The 23,530-nt window shown below is 46.1% G+C and overlaps 1 protein-coding gene across 1 annotated transcript in view; it reads right to left on the reverse strand.

The window, feature by feature from the left end:
* Positions 1–22,474, reverse strand: part of LOC119955207 (V-type proton ATPase subunit S1-like) — a 61,539-nt gene extending 39,065 nt beyond the window's left edge. Inside the window, exons 1-3 of the mRNA XM_038781217.1 lie at positions 22,343–22,474; positions 8,147–8,273; positions 7,960–8,028 (exon numbers count right to left, since the gene is read on the reverse strand). Coding sequence (XP_038637145.1) covers positions 7,960–8,028; positions 8,147–8,273; positions 22,343–22,452 — 306 coding nt within the window. The 5' untranslated portion in view covers positions 22,453–22,474. The remainder of the gene's footprint in view (positions 1–7,959; positions 8,029–8,146; positions 8,274–22,342) is intronic.
* Between the last annotated feature and the right edge of the window lie 1,056 nt (positions 22,475–23,530).

Raw genomic sequence — 23,530 nt, forward strand, 5'->3', positions numbered from 1 at the left:
CACCCAACTACCCTTCTGATCCTCAAATCCACATCCCTTCCGCTCAATACCCTCCTGATCATCTGACTACCTCCCCAAACACCCAACTATTACCCTGAACATCTGACCATACCCCAACCATCTGTCTCCCCCAAGGTCCCAACTAGCCTCATGACCAACCTACTACCCTCCTGACCTGACACCCCCTGACCTGACTACCCATTCACCTATCTACCTTATACTCACATGTCTACCTACCCCTACCACCTCACCCACCTACCCCCTACCTACTTAGCCACTTACCCACCTACCCCGATCCACTTATCCACCTACCCACCACCCCTCACCCGCCTACTCGCTCATCCACTAACTCATTCACTGACAATCAACGCTAGCACTCATTCACTAGCATTTGTTCACTAGCATTCGTTCATTAGCATTTGCTCACAACCATTCATTCACTAACATTTAAACTTAACATACACAGCTAGAGCTTTAAATCTGGGTTTCACTTTCCCCCATTCCACCACGATCTGAAAGTTCTTTGAGGGATTCTGTGCTCCATATTTTCAGGACAGCTGGGCATGGAAGACCCTGGTAGAAATGTGGAGCAGCGTTGGGTTGGGAAAAAGTCTGGATGTAATGCCAATCCAATAATGACTGCTGCTTCTCGGAAGGTCCAGGCAAGTACCTGGAAGGGAGGTGGAATTAGATTCCATAGGAACTTTTGAAAGATAATTGGATATGTACTTGAAGCAGGCTAAGTTACAGGATTCTGGGGAAAACGTTTGGGCCTAGGGCTCGATTGAATACCTCTTTCAAACTGATAGCACGGTTGCTAATGGCCTCCTTTGGTGCTGTAGAGTTCTATGATTCTATATTTTCACATCTTACAATTTGCTTTTAAATAATGTCATAGTCTAATATTCATTTAATAATACTTTACTGGAAAGTTACATTTATAGAAGGTATGTATTTCCCCCAGAGTTTGTAATATTACAACAAAAATGTTGCTGAGAGTGTGGTCAAGACTTTTTCAGCTGCGACCAGGAGAAATTTCTTCACTTAAGGGGTTCAGGGTCTTTGGGACTCTCTATCCCAGAGAATATGCTCAGTCATTTAATGTATTCCATAACAAAGGTTGATACATGGTTCGTTATTAAGGGATTTATGGATAGTGCAGGAAGTTGGAGTTGAGGATAAGATTGGCCATGATCTTTCTGAATAGCAGAGCAGCCCAGAAGCACCAAATAGCCGACTGTAACTTCTATTTGCTCTGTTCTTATGGTTTAAATCTTCATTACAGGCGTCCACAGTGTGCACTCCGGGGGGCTCATTTCCTTTACATTTAAAACGTGCAGCATGTTTTTCCTCAATTTCTTGCACATTTAGACTGTAAACTGCAGCATAACTCTCAGCTTTAGGCAAAAGACATACAGCGTGACACATGTGACTGTTATTCATTCACAACCATTAGAACTAATGAGTCTAATATACCAAGGGAAATTAAGAATAAAGCACAAATCAGAACCTAAGTTCCCATCTTCCAGTCGTTAACACTGAGCAAATATCTTTGAAGAGAAACAAATGATTGATTACAATTGCTAGGCTAACAGGATGGTGCAATATGCTACTTTCTAGTCTTGAGATTCTCTATTTTTCCATATTTTCTGTGAAGATTAAGTCTGGGGATTTATTTGACCCAACAGATGGAATAAATAATTTAAAATGTCACATTCATTCAGCCAATTCCAACATAAACTAAATTATTTGAAAGTTATGCTGCGAGTGTTATCAGATTTCCCACCTTCCCGTGTTCTTCCTTCTATATTTCTGCCATTTTAGGTGATTTTCTCATTCCCATAATCGAATGCGTGTGTCGCAATCTCAATCGCAGCGCAATTGCTGCCAGCTCAGATTCTGAACGTCCGTTTCCTACATTTTCACTACAAAAATAGAAGAACTTTTCTTCCTCTCTGCTTCCCCTTCAACTTGAGTCGGTAATTTTGTGCCGAAGAAGCATCCTTTTCTGTGGAGCAATCTTAATAAAAGCTGTCAAGGAAATTCTGTTAGCGATGAATAGTTGAAAGCTGCGTCAGTGGTGCTAATGGGCCTTTGCCTTTCCCATCATTTTCCATTTGCCACGCGGAGCCAGCTCCCTTTTAATCAGCATAATGCCATTTTGTGACACTTCTTTGCAAGTTTCAATTTCTCAGCATGGAAAAAAGGTCGCCTGAAAGCGATGACTTCAGTCTCACCTCATTAGACAACCTGAACTCAACCCGAGGAAAGGTGCCTTCAGTTAACTGCGCTGCCAGCGACAGGAATAATTCTCCTGACTTGAAGCTGATTTAATTGTTTGCGATAGGTTAGACAGTTAACTGAAAAAGCATTCAACAGTTTATGAATAATCCCTTCAATCACTTGCAGCCTCCGCTTGGACATAGATTAAATGTGAGAAATCAATCATCCTATCCTGGCCTGCCAATGACGTTTGGTTTATCAGTGATTTGAACTTTGTAATCAAATCACAGCAGCATATGGGGTGGCACGGTGGTTCGCACTGCTTGGCCATGCTAAATTGCCCCTTAATTGGAAAGACATTTAAAAACTTCAAAAAAAGTATCACAGCAGCATTCTATCTTTCTTATTGTCCATTAATATTTAAAATCCGTGATCATGACAGAGATTTTACGCAGATTTGAGAATGATTTGAGAATCACCATGGACAATAGTTTGAGGCCAATGTAGTTGGTTCGAGCTGACAAGATTTAATAACTGCAAGGTATTCTGCAATTGTTTCAATTAGATATGCAGTGATTACTTGTTAGCTTGCATACTGGGAATTGTCCAAATTTCACTCATTTAGAGACAAATTCACTCATTTTGGTTCAAAGAGATATCGTTTACTTAAAATGAGGATGTTTTAGTGTGCTAAGAAATCAATCTCGCCCTTACTGATCAAAAATCTCACTCCTAGCGCCCCCACCGACAGCCGTATGCTCCGCCCTGCCAGCTGGCCAATGGGCTTTCCCATTGTGGGCACCCCCACGTCATTGGGAAATCCGCAGGCGTGAGTGCGCTGCCGGCAAAGCGGAGGATCCCAACGACGGAGAAGCTGGCCCCTAACATTACCCTGATGTTGAGTGCACATACACTGCAAGCAAGGAATAATGAGCAGTACCCCAAATCCTCAAGTACATACATTAGCCTGGGCATTCAGAATATCTGGCCTGCTGGAACACAGTCACATAGGAACAGGCCATTCTGCCCCTCGAACCTGCTCGGCCAGTCAAGGTGGTGGATGCTGCACTTTTAGACCTCAATAATCCTCCAGCAGTAAAAGTTCAATTCCGCTGCCAGGGACACTGAATAGTCCATCTCAGCCAGACTTCGCCGGTTCGCTCAGCACTTTGAGATCGGAACCGCTTTGTTCTCACAAAATGCTGCACCACTGTTTCGTTTGTGGAGTCCATAAACTCAACATCCAAAAGGAACTCAAACTGAAAATGCAAACATGTTAGAAAAAGGCGGTCGAGGTAACCCAGGTGACGGAATGCACTGAAAAAGGTGCCAATGAGCTCCAAAGCGTGCTAGAAGGGAAGTGAATCAAGTATAGGTTAGTATGGCCGGGAAACATTTGGCGGGATCAATGAGCACAGGAGGGAACTAGATACGGTCCTCCAGACTGGATCGAAGCCAGAGGACCGAGAAAAGAACGGGTTGTCAGCCCAAGTCAGAAGTGGACTGCTATCGATGTGGGGGAGACCATCCCCAGGGAACTTGCCATTGTCACGGGTTTTTGTGCTTCTGCTGTAATCGTGGAGGCCATGTTCAGTTCCATTGCTGCGCAAGGCAGAACGCGCCAATCCAAAACAAACAGCAGCAGCAATCCATGATGCCACTGAACCAAGTGGAGAAGAACGCTGAGGAGGGGCACGCAATGCACCAATGAATTATAGAATCCGACAGTGTACAAGCAGGTCTTTCAGCCCATTGAGTCTGCATTAACCTTCTGAAAGAGCACCCTACCTAGGCTCACTCTCCCCACCCGATCCCCATAACCCCATCCGACCTATACCTATTTGGGCACTAAGGAGCAATTTATCATGGCCAATCCACCCAACCCGCACATCTTTGGACTGTGAGAGGAAACTGGAGCATCCGGAGGAAAACCAGGCAGACACGAGGAGAACATACAGGGCGAGATTCTCCCGCAATTGGAGGGATGGCCCGACCCAGGTGCCAAGAATAGAGAGAACCACTCCAGCGTAAGGCCTACCAGAAGTTGCGGAATCCTTCGCACTTCCGGGGGCTAGGCCGGCACCGGAGGGGTTGGTGCCGTGCCAACCGGCACCAAAGGGCTGGCGCGAGTTGGCACATGCGCAGAACCGCTGGCGTGGTTCCGAGCATGCGCAGACCGGCTGGTGTGTTCCTGCACATGCGCAGCTGGGGGTTCTTCTCCGCGCCAGCCATGGCAGGGCCCTACAGAGGCCGGCGCAGAAGGAAGGAGTGCCACCACGGTACAGGCCCGCCCGCAAATCTGTGGGGCCCGATTGCGGGGCAGGCCACCGTGGGCCCCCCCAGGGCCGAAACCCCCAGGCCCCCCTGAGAACTCCACTAGATGGCCTATCAGCCAGGTCCTGTCGTGTGGCACCATGTCCATTTCACACCGGCAGGACTGGCCAGGAACTGACGGCCGCTAGGCCCAACTGGGCGCGGAGAATTCCAGGGGCACCACTGTCAATGACCCCCCCCCCCCCCCCCCCCCCCCCCGACCGCCGTGGTGTAAACCCCACCCCCACCCAAAAACCGGCACCGAAGAATACAGCAACCAGCATTGGAGCAGCGGGGCGGGATTCACGCCGCCCCCAGGGATTCTCTGACCCTCCGGGGGTTCGGAGAATCTGGCCCACAAACTCCACACAGACAGTCACCCAAGGCCAGAATTGAGCCCTGGTCCCTGGCGCTGTGAGGCAGCACTGCTAACCATTGTGCTAATGTGCTGCCATTAATGTCCAGGTGAACAAGACATCTCCCATCAAAATCATTCCATACATGAATTGAAAATGGAAGTTGACACAGGAGCCGCGGTGATGGTTGTGAGGGAGCAGACGTTTGATTACAATCATGAAGGGGCTCAGACCCTGAATTTGTGCAGCATCATGGCCAAGCTGTCCACTTACACGGCAGAAACCCTGAAAATCCTTGGGACCACCAGTGGCTTATAAAGAGAAAGAGGCCCAGCTGCCCCTGGTTGTGGTCGATGGTTATAAACCCAGTCTAGTGGGAAGGAACTGGTGACAGAAAATCAAACTGAATTGACTGGAAATTTGGAAAATCTCAAACAGCGTTCTGCAAGACATGCTGCAACGATACAAGGGTGTGTTCCAGATTGAGATCGGCTGAATCAAGGGCGTGAAGGCCAAAATTTGTGTCAATCCAGATTCGACACCAAAGTTTTTTAGAGCCAGACCAGTGCCCCATGTCCTGCATCAATTAGTCGAAGCTGAGCTAAAGCGATTAGAAGAGTGAGGCATCATTTGACCAGTGCAATTCTCCGAGTTGGCAGCCTCAATAGTCCCCATCCTAAAGCTTGATCATCGATAAGAATCTGTGGGGGCTATAACCTAACTCTCAATCAAGCTGCCCAGGTGGATAGATCCCCGATCCCCAGGATTATTTGGCATTGCCTCAGCCTGCCCTATTTTTCAGGGCACCATGGAAAACCTCCTTCAGGGTGTTCTAGTAGTGATGGTCTACCTCGACGATGTTTTAGTTACTGGAGGTAACCATAAAGAGCACACAACAAATTTGGATGAGGTATTAAAGCGATTCCAAGGTGTGGGAATCTGCCTCAAATGTGAAAAATGTACATTCCAGGCCTCAGGAGCTACGTACATTGTATTTCCGAGTGGATGCAACAGGTGTCCATCCTCTCAAGGAAAAGGTTGAAGCTAGCCAAGAGGTCCCAACACCCAGGAATGTACCTGAACTGAAATCCTTCCTTGGCATGGTGAACTATTACAGCAGAGCCATTCCGCATTTGCCCGCGCCATTGGCACCATTACACCAGCTGCTAAGGAAACAACAACGGTGGCAATGGGGGGAGCCACAAGAGAAAGCCTCCCGCTCAGTAAAACAAGCTCTGCAACCCTCAAACGTCTTAATTTATTTCGACCCTGGGAAACCTTTGTCCTCACGTGCGAGGTGTCTCCATAGGGGATAGGAGCAGTGCTGTCCCACAAGATGGGAGGATGGATCTGAGCGGCCCATTGCCTTTGCCTCCAGAACTCTCTCGGAAGCGGACTGAAACTATGCTCAAATTTAGAAAGATGGATAACAGTCATCTATGGTGTGAAAAAGTTCAACCAACACGTCTTTGGGCGGCGATGCGTAATAAGCACCGACCATAAGCCACTATTGGGCCTCCTGAGAGAGAACAAACCAATACCCCTATCCACCTCCACGGGGGTGCAATGTTGGGCCTTTCTGCTACTGGCCAAAGACTATACTTTCCAGCACAACCTGGCACTCAAATCTCCAATGTGGATGCATTGAGAGGACTCCCCCTACTGAAAAGTGTGCTGCCAGCAGTACCTCAAGAGATCACCTTGGCACAGAACTTCTTGGACACCTTGCCAGTGTCAGCTGGCTACATCCGAAACTGGAACCAGCAGGATCCAGTATTGTCCAAGGTTAAACAGATTGTACAGACCAGGTGGCACCATGAGAATTCCAAACAGTTGAGACCCTGATTAACCCACCGAGATGAACTTACCTGTGGGGACGGCCTAATCCTGGGTTCACGGATCAATGTTCCACCGCCAGTGAGGGAAGACCTCTTATAACAGAGACACAGTGGCCACCCGGGGAAGCAAAGGTGAAGATGCTGCGGCGATCAGTAAATGCCCGGAGATCCCTTGCTGTGCCTTGCGAGATCTAAAGTGATCGCGCGAGATCTCGCAATGTGAATTCTGCCCATTGTGGGCGGGTCATTTTCTGGAAAGTCTGCATATATATACACTCTGGAGTTCCAACCTGGGCGCGGAATTTAACTTTGAGACATCGGGCAAGCGCCGTTCAGCACTGGGCTCCACAAACAGGGACCAGACTAAATGGCACTTGTGATGGAGGAGGGTGGGGGTCGGGACCAGAGGGGGGTGTCGGGAACCAGAGGCCTCTGGGTAGGGCAGCACCCTGGCACTCTGGTTCTACCTGGGCACCCTGGCACGGCCATCCTGACATCCTGGAAGTGTCACCTGGGTGCCAACCTGGCACTGCCAAGGTGCCCATGTGGCACTGCCAGCTGATAGAGGCACTGTCAGGATGCCCAAGCATTTTTTGCATGGCAGGGATCAGGGCGGATGTGCTGCGTGCGGGTTGCGGGTGGCCGAGAACCCCCTTATTGTGAGTTTGGGCTTGGAGGGGGGTTCAGGGGTCGCATTTAAAAATGGTGTCCTGATCTCCCACTGCACTGAGTAGTTCAAGCGAGCGGATCGCCTCAGTGCAGAAAATGGGACGAAGTGAGGCATCGGCCGCGCATTCCCGGCTGAGGCCCCCGATCTACCCGGATGGGTGTTAGATAGTAGGGTGTTTCTTGGCACTCGAGCACTGGGAAACACCCTGCTAATCATGCGCTACGGGACTCTGTCCCCACTCGGGTAACATGGACTACGAGAGCATGCCCCTTAAAGGGACCATGCAACTACACTGACGCCAGAGAATGGCAAAGGTGCCAAAACCCAACGCTCTATCAAATGTTGCATAGATGTCACACAGCTGATCAAAGCAGTTGGACATGAAAGTCCATCCTTGTTGTCTGTGTACTACAATTAGCAGAGTTAAGAGAGAGTTCAATTTTATAAATGCCTATGGTTAGCAACTTTGAACGAAATACATAGAATATAATCATAGATCTGATTTATACAATTGCAGATCCCTGTGCAGCAGGATATTGTGACATTTGGTTATATTTACCTGGATATTGCAAAATATTTCTTTGCCATCATAATCAGGACCATAGCGTGTGAAGTCTTCGATGCTCAGCTGAGGAACAAACGAAAAGATTAAGGAGGACACATTGGAAATCATTTCACAAAGATTGAGCCATGAACTATGGTGATACTGGGAGGGATAATAGCTGTTACTAATAGCTGTTACTAACCTCGTTCTGAAGAAAGAAAATAACATTTTGAGAGCCTTGCTTAAAAATAGGTTCCAGGAATGTATGCAGCTCTTGGTTTTTAACGATATGACCTTCGTATGTTGCACTTTTCATATTCCACAAAGAGCTGAAAATGAATCACAATACATTTCAAAGGGGGTTTGTGTTAGCACTCTCATGCAGTTAAAACAAATAGTTCACTTAAATATGAATACTCCTTAACTCACAGAAAAGCAAACTCATTTGCATGCTTCATTTGGCTATTACCCAAAAGATTTTTTTTATTGTAACGGTGAAATCAGATGCATGTGTGAAATAAAATCAAAACATTGCATGAACATTTTTCTTCAGTTTTTACTCTTTCTTCGAATTGCGACTATATTGGAAGACTCAATGTTGACCTGACCCTGAACTATGTTTTGAACTATGACTGCTTCCTTGACAATATAACAATTGTGCAGTGCCAAAATTGTACCACAGCCCCATTTCTCCCTATTTTAACGAACAGACAAATGTGCATGAATTATATAGATTGCTTGAAACTTTAATTTTCACGCTTAAAAAAATAATATTTGATATGGGTTTGGTGCTTTCCTAAAGCCCTAGGGCTGGATTCTCCGATCCTGCGGCTATGTCCGCAGGATTGGTTTTACGACAGAAATGCGGCGCCGTCCCCGCACCGATCCTCCATTCGGTGGGAGGGGGCTAGCAGCTGTGCAGCATAAAGCCCCCGGCTTTACCTGCGGATACGGCTGAAGAATGGCCACGTCCATGGCCGCGTATGCGCCCAGCGGCGGCCTCCAGCGACTGTGCCGTGCAACATAGTGCTGGTCGTGTGCAGACCCGGCCTGCCAAAATCTGTCCCCCTGTGACCAGCCTCGCCACCCCAGGACCACCTACCACCAGTCCCACCAGCCCCTGATGAAGGCCCCCCCCCCCCCCGCCCACCAGCGGAATGGCTCTCCACCCCCCCCCCCCCCCCCGACAGTGGTGGTGTTGGACTCAGTCCGCAGCCGCCACACAAGGTCCCCGAATGGTGTGAGCACACGTGAGTGACGCCATCGGGAACACGGCCCATCGGGGGCGGAGCATCTGGGGAGGGCCAGTTGACGTTCTGAGGCCATCCATCCGGCGTGTCGTGTACTCCCCGAGGGGATGGAGCATCGCAAAAACGGCACCAGCCCCGCCTCTGACGTAAACGGGGACTCTCCAGCCAATCGCCGAACACAATTTTGGCATCGGTGATCGGAGAATCCTCCCCCTAATTATGCACACTAAATTGTTTGTGCACATTCTTACATTCTGGTTGTCAGGAATTAAGGTATAATGAAATGAAATGAAATGAAAATCGTTTATTGTCATGAGTAGGCTTCAATGAAGTTACTGTGAAAAGCCCCTAGTCGCCACATTCCGGCGCCTGTCCGGGGAGGCTGGTACGGGAATCGAACCGTGCTGCTGGCCTGCTTGGTCTGCTTTAAAAGCCAGTGATTTAGCCCAGTGAGCTAAACCAGCCCCTAAAATAAACATTGATAAAATGGGTGCATGTGAAGGAGCATAATTCCAGGCATAACTCTCCGTATTACATCTCCATAGCAACTTCCGGGGAGAATGTTTTCGATATCATTTACATAGTGGCGGAGATTGCTTCACATATTCACAGCAATGAAATTGAAGCAATTCCATGATTATTATAATCTTCAGCCACTTGAATCTTGCACCTATGTAGTTCAATGGCACCCCAGAGTTTCCATTGGTAAGCATTTAGACAGGTTAGAACAGAAGTAGACCATTCAATTCCTTGAGCATTCTCCACTAGTCAATTAGATCATTTCTAAAAATTCATTTCTGGAATGAGGATACTGCTGGCTAGGCCATTTGTTGCCCATTACGAATTGCCTTTGAGAAGGTGGTGGTGAGTTGACTTCTTGAGCCCTTTACGCCCACTGTGCTGTTAGTGAGGGAGTTACAGGATTTTAACCCAGAAAGAGTGGCGGAATGGCGTTATATTTCCAAGTCAGGATGGTGGGTGGCTTGAAGGAGAACTTCCAGGTGGTGGGGTTTCCATGTATTCGGCTGCACTTGCCCTTCTAGATGGTAATGGTTGTGGGTTTGGAAGATGCTGCCTGAGGAGCCTTAGTGAGTTCCTGCAGTACATCTTGTAGATGGTATACATGGCCGTCACTGTTTGTCAGTGGTGGAGAGAGTGAATGTTTGTGGAAGGGGTGCCAATCAAAAAGGTTGCATTGCCCTGGATAGTGTTGAGGTCTTGAGTGTTGTTGGAGCTGCACTCATCCAGGCAAGTGGAGAGTATTCCATCACACTCCTGACTTGTACCTTGTAGATGGTGCACAGGCTTTGTGGAGTCAGCAGGAGAGTTACTCGCCACAGGATTCTTAGCCATTGACCTGCATGTTGTAGCCATAGTATTTATATGTCTAGTCCAGTTCAGTTTCTGGTCAATAGTAATCCCAGGATGTTGATAGTGTGGGTAATGCCATTGAATGTTAAGGGACAATGGTTAGATTCTCTCTTGTTGGAGATTGTCAGTCTGGTACTTGTATGGTGTGAATGTCACTTTACTGATAATCAAGATAGACATCAGATGGATAATTCCCTCGACACTACTTACTGAAGGTTTTTGTGAATGCTTCAGCCTTATGAATGCTTCAGCCTTATCTTGTGCGCAGATGAGCTAGGCTCCTCCATCATTGAGGATGGGGATATTTGTGGAGCCTCCTCCTCCAGCGAATTGCTTAATTGTCCACCACCACTCACAGCTACACATGGCAGGACTGTAGAGCTTAGACTTGATCCATTATTCTGGAATCACTTAGCTCTATTACATGCAGCATATGATGTTTGGCAAGCAAATACTCCTATGCTGTAGCTTCACCAGGTTGACACCTCATTTTTCTGTTTGAAGTCTATCCCATATAACATATTGGTAGTGCCATGCAACAAGATGGAGGGTATCCTAAATGTGAATACAGGTCTTCATCTCCAGAAGGCCTGTATAGTGGTCACTCCAATGCTACTGCCATGGTCAGATGCATCTTCAGCATGCAAGTTAGTGAGGATGAGGTCTAGTATGTTTTTCTCTTTTGTTGGTTCCCTCACCACCTGTTGCAGACCCAGTTTAAGAACTAGGTCCTTTAGAACTCGGCCAGCTCGCTCTGTAGTGCTGCTACTGAGCCACTATTGGTGATGGACATTGAAGTCCCTCACCCAGAGTGCATTCTGCACCCTTGCCATCCTCAGTGCTTCCTCCAAGTGGTGTTCAACATGGAGGAGTACTGATGTGGTAATCAGCAGGAAGTTTGCTTATCCATGTTTGACCTGATGCCGTGGGACTTCATGGGGGTCAAGATTCGATGTTGAGGACTCCCAGGGCAACTCCCTCCCGACTATATACCACGGTGTCACCATGGTCTGCCGGTGGGATAGGTCATAGCCAGGGGTGATGATGGTGGCATCTGGCCCTGTAAGGTATGATTCAGTAAGCATGAATCATACCCAGTTTTGGCACAAACCCTCAGACATTAGTAGAGAGGACTTTGCAGGGCCGACAGGGTTGGGTTTGATTTTGTTGTTTCTTTTGCTTGGGTTGATGCCATTTGTCCCTCTGGTTTCATTTCTTTTGGTATTGACTACGCAGAGGTTTTATATAACTGATAGGCTATTTCAGAGGGCATTTAAGAGTCAACAACATTGACTTTTTGATTTTTACCTCCAGTTCACTGACCTGCCATTGCTCCATGACACTTGATGTACTTATTGAACAAAGATTAGTATAAAAGTTCCAAAAAATTGATTTATTTATTTATTCCTGGGATTTGGCTGGCACCAGAAAGTTCAGCATTTATTGCCTCTTATTCTCAGCTGAGAAGGTGGTGGTGAACCAAATTCTTAAACTGCCAATGTCAGTTTAATGAAGCTGTTCCCACGATGCTGTTAACTGGGTAGGCCCAGGGCTTTAATTAATAACAATGAAGAGATGGTGATGTTTGCCCAAGTCAAGATGGTGTGTGACTTGAAGGGAAGCTTGGAGGTGTGAACTGATTCATTTGATGCCCTTGTCCTTTTAAATTGCAGAGGTCGTGGGTTTGGGTGATGTTATCCTCGGCTTCTTGAAAATGCCGAGTAAATTCTGGAGGCCAAAAGCTAATATCTTGCAGGAAGAGTACCTGCAAAGCAAATTCTATTCCTAACAATTTGACAGGGCAGAGAAATGCAGCTGCAAGGCGATAATGCAAATGCTTAAGCGGGCAGGCTGGCTTCAAGTAGCTGCAGACATGTTTTATAAAAAGAAAGAAACGAATAATTTTTTAAAAAATTTCAAGTACCCAATTATTTTTTTTTCCAATTAAGGGGCAATTTAGCATGGCCAATCCACCTAGCCTGCACATCTTTGGGTTGTGGGGGTCAGACTCATGCAAACAGGGGGAGAATGTGCAAACTCCACATGGACAGAAACAATTTAATTAAAAGTGTCCTTTTCCAGGATGTCTCAAAGCACTTCGCAGCCAATAAATTACTGTTGAAGTGTCATCACTGGTGTAATGTACGAATTATTGGTTGCACGATAATCGTCAACTTAAAATGTATTTGGTGGTGTTTCATGAGCTTTTAATAGAGAAACCTATAAAAAGACATTGAGGACAAGAAGATAGAAGCATTTCAGGCAAAACTAAACTAGATGAAGGAGAAAGGAATAGAAGGATATGCTGGTAAAGTGAGATGATGAAGGTCGATGTGGAGCATAAACATCAGCATGAACCAGTGGAGATGGCATTGCCTGTTTCTGTGCTATGTCTTTACATGAAATGGGCTCTTTAAACTCACCCCTTGACCTGTTGATTATGTCTCTTAACATCCCCTCCTCTGGCTCTGTGTCCACTTTTTTGATGAAGCATCATTAAACCTGCTTTACAAATGTACGGTGTTGTTCGTAACCAAAGGTATTAATTTTTGTAGTTAATGCATTCAATTTACCTTGTCATTTGGAAAGGTTTGAATGCATTTTAAAAATCTGGCTAGTTTAAGAATCTATTCCTGTGTAGATATACTTTTCTAAGGAGGAAACAAAATGATTATCCTGTTCCAGACTTTGTTCCTTTGGACGTTTCTATTTCTGAGAACAGGCAGGAGCGGTTTTGAGTATTTAGGTCAGGTATGCCAAATAGCTGTAAAAGTAGATTTGGCAGGTGTTTCAGCATGAAGTTTTAACTTATTCAGAACTGACCCTGTAAAGGATCTACCTTGTATTTAATTCTATTTTGTTTTCAATTGTCAAACTTAAAAATGGACCTTTCAATTAAAGATTCAACACAAAAGGAGTTGACAGTTTCATGCTTTGAGAGGTATGGCAATGATTGAAAGCTTCATCCATGGTGCTCATATCATCCCAGGATAACAATAGTGAATGTTGAGGCCGGACAGTGGGGTAGACTTTCTGTTTTCAAAAACGTTGCTTGAAGTTGCAGTGGTGAGGTCACAGTTCAAGTTGCTAATTGAAGCCGTTTGCATAATCATAAAAAGTGAAATAGTTCCTGAACCAGTGCAATCAAACATTGTAACAGAATGTAATCATTTACTTGCTGTTTCTTTTCATTGAAAACTGCTCCTTGATGTCTTTAAGAAACCTTTGCAGTTTTAATAATAGGGATGAAATAAGTACTGTTAGCAGAATGCCCAATCCCCCACCAGTGACTAACCTGGTTTGAAACCACTCAAAGCAATGTAAGAAAAACTGTACAAAACCATTTACTAATCACAGTGGTAGATGGGAGTCAGTAATTTATAGCAATTTAGAGAGGTGTTTTCCCCAAAAATGGCAAAGTGTCAGGTCCTGACTGAAAATCGGCAGAACAGCCAGATTTTTTTCTCCAGATTTTCTGGCACTTGTCAGTGTTTTGTGCTTTTACTCTCAAGGGGCTGGACCTAAAGACGTCAACGAAAATACTTTTTCATCCAGAGGGTGATGGGAATCTAGAACTCACTGCCTTGAAGGGTGGTAGAGGCGGGAACCCTCACAACATTTAAGAAGCATTTAGATTAGCATCAAGGCCCATAGCTTCAAGGCTATGGACCAAGTGCTGGAAAATGGGATTAGAATAGATGTTTGATGTGGTGCAGATACGATAGGGCTAATGATCTCATTATGTGCTGTAAATCTCTATGACTCAAAGGCATCAGGAGCAGATAAATCCCTGCCAAAGTAGTAATACATGACCTCATTTCCCTTATCTGGAAGGATCCTCCACAGACACAATTCATATTTGGACTGGGATCAAGCATGGCTGTGCCATTACATAGGGGATTTTCTCGATCCAGCTTGCTGCAATGCTGCATCTCACCCTCAGCCAGCTGGTGTGGAGCTAATCCTCAGAACAAACTGGAATCTGTTTAACACTGCCTGCAGGTCAGATCCAAGGTCATCCCATATTCTGTCTTTGAACTACAGTATATAGATGATGTTTGCACCTGCGCACACTCAGGGGCCTTGGACAACATGGGCCACTTACCATACCTTGGCAGCGTACTGTCAACAAGGGCAGACATCGATGACAAGGTTCAACATCGCCTTCAGCGTGCCAGCACAGTCTTTGGTCGTCTGAGGAAGAGAGTGTTTGAAGACCTGTACCTCAGACTCAGCACAAAGCTCGAGGTCTGCAGAGCAATATTGATACCCACCCTCCTATATAGCTCAGAGATATGTTGGACTATGTACAGAGGGCACCTCAAAATCCTGGAGATGTACCACCACCACTGTCTCTGAAAGATCCTGCATATCTATTAGCAGCATAGGCATACCAACATCAGTGTTCTTGCTCAGGCCAACATCCCCAGCATCGAAGCATTGGCCACGTTTGATCAGCTCCACTGGGCAGACCGCAACATCCCGACTGCCGAAACAGGCACTCTACTCACAGTTTCGACACAGCAAGCAAGCCCCAGGAGGACAGAGGATACTCTTCAAGGACGCCCTCAAAGCTTCCTTGAAAAAGTGCAACATCCCCACCCACACATATAGAGTCACATGTAGAACAGGCAGTGCAGAAGGAGGCCATTTGGCCCATCGAGTCTGCACCGACCCACTTTAAGCCCTCACTTCAACCCTATCCCCATAACCCAATAACCCCTCCAAACCTTTTTGGACACTAAGGGCAATTTAGCATGGCCAATCCACCTAACCTGCACGTCATTGGACTGTGGGAGGAAACCGGAGCACCCGGAGGAAAGCCACGCAGACACAGGGAGAACGTGCAGACTCCACACAGACAGTGACCCAGCGGGGAAACGGAACTGGGACCCTGGCGCTATGAATCCCTGTCCCTGGGAATCCCTATCCCTAGATGGCCCGAAGTGGCGGAAAGGCATCCGGGGAGGAGCTGAACATCTCGAGTTTCATCTCTGAGAACAAGCTAAAGCCAAACTTTGGCAGCTAAAAGAGCGTGTGGCAACCGTGCCACCTCACCCCCCCCCCCCCCCCCCCATCCTCCCCCTAACCACTGTCTGCCCCACTTGTAACAGAGACTGTAGGTCGTGCATTTGATGCCTCAGTCACCCTAGAACTCATTTCTCGTGTGGCAACAAGTCATCCTCGACTGTTGAGAGACTGACTAAGAAGAAGAAGATGATAAGGATAAGAGGTGGGAGAACGGGCAGCACGGTGGCATTGTGGTTAGCACAATTGCTTCACAGCTCCAGGGTCCCAGGTTCGATTCCGGCTTGGGTCACTGTCTATGCAGAGTCTGCACATCCTCCTCGTATGTGCGTGGGTTTCTTCCGGGTGCTCCAGTTTCCTCCCACAGTCCAAAGATGTGCAGGTTAGGTGGATTGGCCATGATAAATTGCCCTTAGTGTCCAAAATTGCCCTTAGTGTTGGGTGGGGTTACTGGGTTATGGGGATGGGGTGGAGGTGTTGACCTTGGGTAGGGTGCTCTTTCCAAGAGCCGGTGCAGACTCGATGGGCCGAATGGCCTCCTTCTGCACTGCAAATTCTATGAAATGTGATCACTTAAATCCATTTTTCCCCCACTCTCAAAATCAAACAGCATTTGCAAATTAATTTCATTAGTTTTTCAACACCAATACCTCCTGCAGCAACACGCAGAACAGAAGAGACACAATTGGGCAGTACGGTAGCATTGTGGATAGCACAATCGCTTCACAGCTCCAGGGTCCCAGGTTCGATTCCGCCTTGGGTCACTGTCTGTGTGGAGTCTGCACATCCTCCCCGTGTGTGCGTGCGTTTCCTCCGGGTGCTCTGGTTTCCTCCCACAGTCCAAAGACTGTATGGCCTCCTTCTGCACTGTAAATTCTATGAAATTCAATTACTGGCGTTCCGCCATCGTAACTTCATCGGGAATGCATCACAAACTTAGTGCCGGATTCTCTGTCCTGTCACATCCATTTTCTGGTGCGGTGCGCCCGTGCCGGCAGCAGGATCCTCTGTACTGGCAGCTGGCCAATGGGGCTCCCCATTTTGGCCAACCCCACACCGTCGGGAAATCCGTGGGCGTGAGTGCGCTGTCGGCGTAGTGGAGGATCTCGCCGACGGAAAATTCCGCCCTTAGTCTTTCACACACAAAGCATGGCTTCCACTTTCAGTTCCAAGGAGCCTCTGTTCCAGCATCTCTTTAATTATTTGGTTTATGGTACGGATAATAATTGTATGTTTTGAGGGTGTATCCTCTTGTTTTAATTTGAGATATAAACAATGGAAACTTAAGATTAAGCTTTTAAAAATAATAACAGGGACAGCACGGTGGCGCAGTGGTTAGTTCTGCTGCCTCACGGTGCCAAGGTCTCGGGTTCACTCTCTGTTTGGAGTTTCGCCCCCACAACCCAAAAGATGTTAGGTGGATTGACCACGCTAAATTGCCCCATAGTTAGAAAAAATGAATTGGGCACACTAAAAAATGTTTTTAAATTGTAACAGGTGTACATCAGAAAGGATTTGAAAGGAAGAGCCTTGAGAACGAGGAGAAGCTGAGGCAGAAATATTTCATGAACAAAGCAACAAAGGAAAGGCAGTCAGGAACCACACAAGAGGTGAAGGGGGGAATCAGTCGCCTTCACAAGTTATTCAGACAAATCCATTCCTCTGACACTATGCCGCACCACCGTAGATACTCGAGGCATATCTTTGCGTCAAGTGTTGGCTGCGCTTATGAAAATTATGTAATCTTTGTTTTGACCTTCATACACTGATTCTTGTGTAGGTTTTAAGGCAGTAAAAGCAGTCACTATACACATTACCATCTTTACCAGTCACTGCCCTGGAACAACTGAACTGAACAGGAAAGAAACTTCCTTCAACTGGATACAGACATGTTTGCAACTCAAACACGACTTGAGCATTAAAAAAATGTAAGTATTCCTGTTTGTGTTGGGATGGTATTGGTTTCAGAACACATCTGTTCAAGTAGTCTTCTGTATGTTAACAGCAAGTCTTTATTAAAAACTTGTAACTACATACAACTATGCAGTAAAGGGTACAGCTATGGAGCCATCTCCATCATATGTCTTAACACATCTCTGGCCAACACCATACTGACCTTAGGTTTAGGTCATGTGCTTTCTTACCTGTGGGCAGTACAGTACTCAGTCCCATATTAACCCTGTGTGTGTCAGACCTTTCTACTACAGTTTGCACTGAGACAAAGGCTAATTAAACATAATTAGCATTCTATAATGGTCTACACGATTGCACTCATGAGATTGGTTATCTTGGACAGTATTGTGCTTCCTGTGAAGCTTATCCCTAACTTAGAATAAAACAGACAGTACTGAAAACACCATCGGGTTTGCCAGCACAAGTGGGGAGAGAATCAAAATTAACATTTCAGGTTAATGACCTTTCATCAAACCTGGGAAAAGTTAGAGATGCAAGTGAAATGGGGGAAGCTGGGAAAAAGAACAAACGAGAAGGTTTATATTCATTGCGACCTTTCCCTCTCTAACCTTAGCAAAGATCTCAGCTTCATTCCAGTATGAAGTTTAAGCTCGGCAGAACACTGAGCTTGTGTTCCGCCGTGTTCTCCTCCGCGCCCACCTCTTCCGGCCACGGCACAGAGACATTTTTTAATGTTTCCACCTGGAATCTCAATCTCTTTGCTCCCTTCACTCATTCTAATCTGTCTTTCTCCGACTTTGCTGCACTCTGTTCCACCAGGTCTGACATCTTTATCAAAGCTGCTGAGACTGACCTCTACCTAGCAGAGACTGAATGGCAACTCTCTCGCCACTTCCTCCTGCCTCCACTGGATCACAGCCCCAGCACGGAAAATAAAACCACTATATCCTGGACAGTCACTGACCTTGACTTCACTGGAGATTTTCCCTCCACATCCTCTAAACTCACAATGCTCCAACCCTGAGCAGCGCACTTCCAGGCATAGGACTGCACTGATACACCCATCGTTTCAACCTGTTCCTGCCCCACTGAACTGATTTCTTCAAATCTTGACTATCTCCCCTTGTCTAGTCTCTTCCCACCTACATCTATGATTCTTCCCATGTGCTCCAGAACTTTAACAGTTTCCAATGTACTGGTCCTACACTGTCTCCCCCCCCCCCCCCCCCCCTCTTTACACCCCGTCGCCCACCAGGACGTTCTGAAGTCTCTCCACTTTTTACTTCAGCCCAGGTCCAACCAGCCTCCAACCACCACCACCTTCCTCTGTCTGCCTGAGCTTGTTCTTACTCTGAACAACATCTCCTTCAATTCCACCACTCACTTCCTCCAAGTAAAAGGTGTTTCTTTGGATGCCTGCATGGGTCCTAGCCTATGTGTGCTCTTTTTTTAGGATATGTTGAACATTCATTATTCCAGTCCTACTCGGACTCCCTCCCGCACCTCTTTCTCTTGGTACATTGGTGGCTATATCAGTACCGTTTGCCTGCTCTCATTCTGAACTGGAAAACTTCATCATCAACTTTGCTTCTAATTTCCACCCTGCTCTCACCCTCACATACTCCATCTCTAACTCTTCCTTTCCTTCTATGCACTTTTCAGGCTCCATTTTTGGGGATAGGCTATCAACGAATATTCATTATAAGCCCATAAATTCCCACAGCTACCTCAAGTAAATTCCTTCACACCCTTCTATTCCATTCTCCAAGTTTCCATTCATGGCCCCCACTCCCCATCACTGAGGTAGACAGGGCCCTCGACCATTTCTGTTCTATTCCCTGCACTTCAGCTCTCACTCCTTCCCTTCCCACATTGAGGCAGAACAGGTTCTCCTTGTACTCATCTTCCACACCACCACCACTCTCCATTTCAACTAATCATCTTCCTGCCACCTCCTGCCTGATGCCACCGTGCTTCCACCTTCTTTCAGCACTGCAAAGGAATCACCCCCCTCGCAACACCCTAGTCCATGCCTCAATCACCCACAACACACCCTCCCCTTCCCATTAACCTTTCCATACAAACCCAGAAGATGCAGCACCTGCCCATTTATCTCCTCTCTCCTCACTGTTCAAAGGTCCAAACACACCTTCCAGGTGAAACTATCATTTCCTTGTGCCTCTTTCAATTTAATATACTGTATTTGCTGCTCGCGATGTGGTCTCCTCTCCACTGGGGAGATCAAATGCAGTTTGGGTGACCGTTGTATAGAATGCCTACATTTTGTCTGCAAGCGTGACCCTGAGCTTGCAGTCATGTCATTTTAATTCTCCACCTCACCCTAACGCTGATATCTCTGTCCTCGGGCTGCAGTCTTCCAATGAACCTCAACATAAGCTTGAAGAACAGCGGGCGGGATTCTCTGGTCCCCAGCCGCGTGTTTCTCGGCCACGCGTTGTTTGCTGGTGGCGGTGGGATTCTATCTCCCCGCTGATCGTCAATGAGATTTCCCATTGTAACCACCCCACACCGCCAGAAACCCACTGGTGGGAGTATGCTGCTGGTGGGAAAACTGAACGGCAATGCCAGAGAATTTCGGCCAATATCGCATTTTATAACATTGCAGATCCGCCGCGAGTTCAACAATCTAAGACCACATTCTCTGCCCCTGTTTTTCTCTGCAGGTTTTGGCTTGACTCTTGTTTTTCTCCTGCCTTTGCTTTCAGTCGGTAGCTGTTATCAGTCTCCCATTCGTCCTTCCTCTTTACTTGTCCCACTTCCACTCCCTTTGGCCTTGCACCATCCACTTTTTGACCATTTAAAGAGCAGCTAATCTAGTTGAATGTCCACAGCTTGACTGATCCAAGGGATTGCACTGGAATTGTTTACTGAATTACAATGGCATCTCTCCAGCAAGCAATGAGGGAAAGAGAAAGAAGCAAACTATTACCGTTGGTTTTGAAAAATGGAAACCATGAGAAAAGACATTGGCCGGGATTCTCTGTCGCGAGTCCGCCTCACTACCACTGAAGGCGAGAACGGAGAATTTGGTGGTCAGTCAAATCTCCATTCACTGCAGTAGGACCGGAGAATCCCGCAAGCATGGTGGAATGGAGAATCCTGCCCATTATTTGATCAGGGCAATGTGGGGGGAGGACTACGTGAGGGAAAAGAATTCCCTCGATCCATTAAGTTTCAAAGCAATGAGTGGGTTTTTAACCTGTGGTAGCAAGGTTTTCATTGTATGAATGCTGAGCATGGGTGAGTATTTTGCACACCGGAGCCAGCAGCTATAGAATCCCTACAGTGCAGAAGGAGGCCATTCGCCCCTTCAAGTGAGCATGCTACTCATATCCACTCACTTGTCCACCCCGCCCTATCCTCTTACCCCGATGAGTTAACCTGCACATTTCTGGATACTAAGAGACAATTTATTATGGCTAATCCACCTAACCCGCACATCTTTGGGAGGAAACCGGAGCACCCGGGGAAACCCACGCTGTGACGGTGAAAAAAGTGCAAATTCCGCATGGACAGCCACCTGAGGCTGGAATTGAACCCGAGGCCCTGGTGCTGTGGGGCGGTAGTGCAAACCACTGTGCAACCATGCTGCACATATAATCAATGGAGGCCTTGTTACCCAGTAACCTCCCCTAAGTGTAGAATCACATTCTCTCAGGAGAAAATCTTGTAGATTTTTAAATAAATTAATTTCTTTACTCTATTTTTTCTGTTTTTCTATTTTTCTGTTTTTCTTCTTTAATCCCCCTTAATCTTCATTTTACTTCCTTGCATTGATTCAAATTTAATTTATATTTTGTGCATTTTACTTCCTGCTTTGCAATCTGTGCCTGGGCGAGGATTCTTCCACCTGATCGATTAAATAGCCACCCTGCTGTTTATCTTGTTCAGGGATACTATGGATCACATGTATAGTGTGCCACATCAAGATAGATGCATGATGACCGGAAATCTCCTTTGATAAACCCCAAACTATATGCAAGGCGAATGGCAAATGCCTTTTACAACTAAGCCCAGTCAATAAGTGATTACTGAAATATGTGACCACATTAAACCATCCCGACTCCAATATGTATCTTGCAGAATGAGAATTTTTCAACTGTTTTAAAAGCTTGTACTCAATTGCTAAGCACCCATTCAATAGATTTCTAGTCAGACATCCTTCGATTGGCATTGATACATGTTGACGCACTCACTACGCACCCCAGTATGTTACGAAGACGTAACCACAATTGGCAGTGCGCCTATTGACTGAGGGAATCAGAAAAAGAAACGCAAAACGGTATTCAATTTTAAAAATTGCAAAATTGGATCTAACCTCTTTCAGTTTTCACAATCTCAAGATTAATTCATAATCGTTAGAAATTTCAAGCACCTGCAATAAGTATCCATGTACAATTCAAACATTAACTGACGATTACATTATAACTTATTGCCTTTTTACCCTTCTTATTAATATATTTAGGTTAATTGTGATGTAGAGAATAAAAACTGCCAAAATGCTGGACATGCATGTGGAGGTACAAATATCTTTTTAACAGAAACATCTTTAAGTTAATACTTGCACTTTCCCCAAAGGAAATTAGCCCATATTTACACAATCTTCATTATAGCACACTTGGAATTTCTTTCCTGGCATCACTTGCAATCTACTCACACAAAGGAATTTACTTTGATTTAACTTAAAAGCTCACGTCCTCTGACTTCATTTTACAGCAGAATGCTCATCCATGGTAGGTTGCTGGAAAAGAATTAACTTACAACTCAGTAACCTTTCTGACTTTGTTTTCCTACAACATTGGTCTCAGGCCTACCTGAAGGTCGACCACATCAGCACAGGGACATGATCCACAGCAGAAATGCCCTGAAAAAAGCGAGCTAAAATACAGCAAAGCAGCAGCAGCAAACAATGATCTCGAGCCATGGTTCTTTCAGAGGGACACACCTCAGATTAAAATGCACTGAAAAAAAAACATATATGTATTTTTTAAAAAGCCAACCCTCTTGGTCAGATCTCTGTAATGTCCAGAACCAACCAGGTTTGTCCAGTATTCCTTTTGTTTTGGTTAAAACTCTGATAAAACAGATGGGCAGGAAAAAAATAATAATGAAACGGCATTTAGGAGAAGGAAAAGATACAAAATAATTTTGCATTTCCTAATGTGTTATGAAGCAATGACATAAAGAGTAAATTTGTAATCAGTAATGAGAACACAAGTTGCTTAAGTCCAAAATCACCAAGTACCTACTAGCTTCAAAAGTAAGTATCCCTTCCTTTTTTTGTGTTTTATTTCTCAACTGAATATCTGGTACAAAGGACAGTATAGAGATCCATAAATCCATAATGAGTGTACAATATTTTTAGAATACCTTTGATATTCTATAAATTTTGAGGATAAAGATTTCCTCTGTGCACCATATGTAACTACATCATAAATCTGTATGTGGCGAATGTATTCACCATAGTATCAGCTGTCTGTGTAGCACTGTGACCCAATGGTAATGTGATCTCCTTCCAGGTATTGTACTGGAACCTGGTGGACTCCGCTTCTGGCTCCGTCCCCCTCAGATGGTATATAGGCCGGCCGCCTGGGGGCGGAGCTCAGTTGTACAGCAGACACAGGCAGGCAAGTTCGTGGTTAATAAAGCCTATGTTTACTCACTCTCATCGTCTTGCAGTGAATTAATGGTTCATCAATTTATTAACCAAAGATATCACTATGGAAGCCGCTCTAAAGCCTGATACGCTGGAACTCGACGCGCAAACAGCAGAAGCTAAGGAAATCATCTTCCTCTGGCTCCGCTGTTTTGAGGCCTACCTCGACTCCTTCGAAGCGCCTCTCTCCGATGTCCTCAAGCTGCACATCCTCCACGGCTGGGTGAGCCACCGAACATCGGGTATGATTCAGGATGCGGCCACGGATGAAGCGGAGGTTGCGATCCAAAAGAGACAGTTCGTGAAGCCCGTGGACGAAGTGTTCGCACGGCACCTCCTCACTACC

The sequence above is a fragment of the Scyliorhinus canicula genome, chromosome 20, assembly GCF_902713615.1.
Source record: "Scyliorhinus canicula chromosome 20, sScyCan1.1, whole genome shotgun sequence".
Lineage (NCBI taxonomy): Eukaryota > Metazoa > Chordata > Chondrichthyes > Carcharhiniformes > Scyliorhinidae > Scyliorhinus > Scyliorhinus canicula.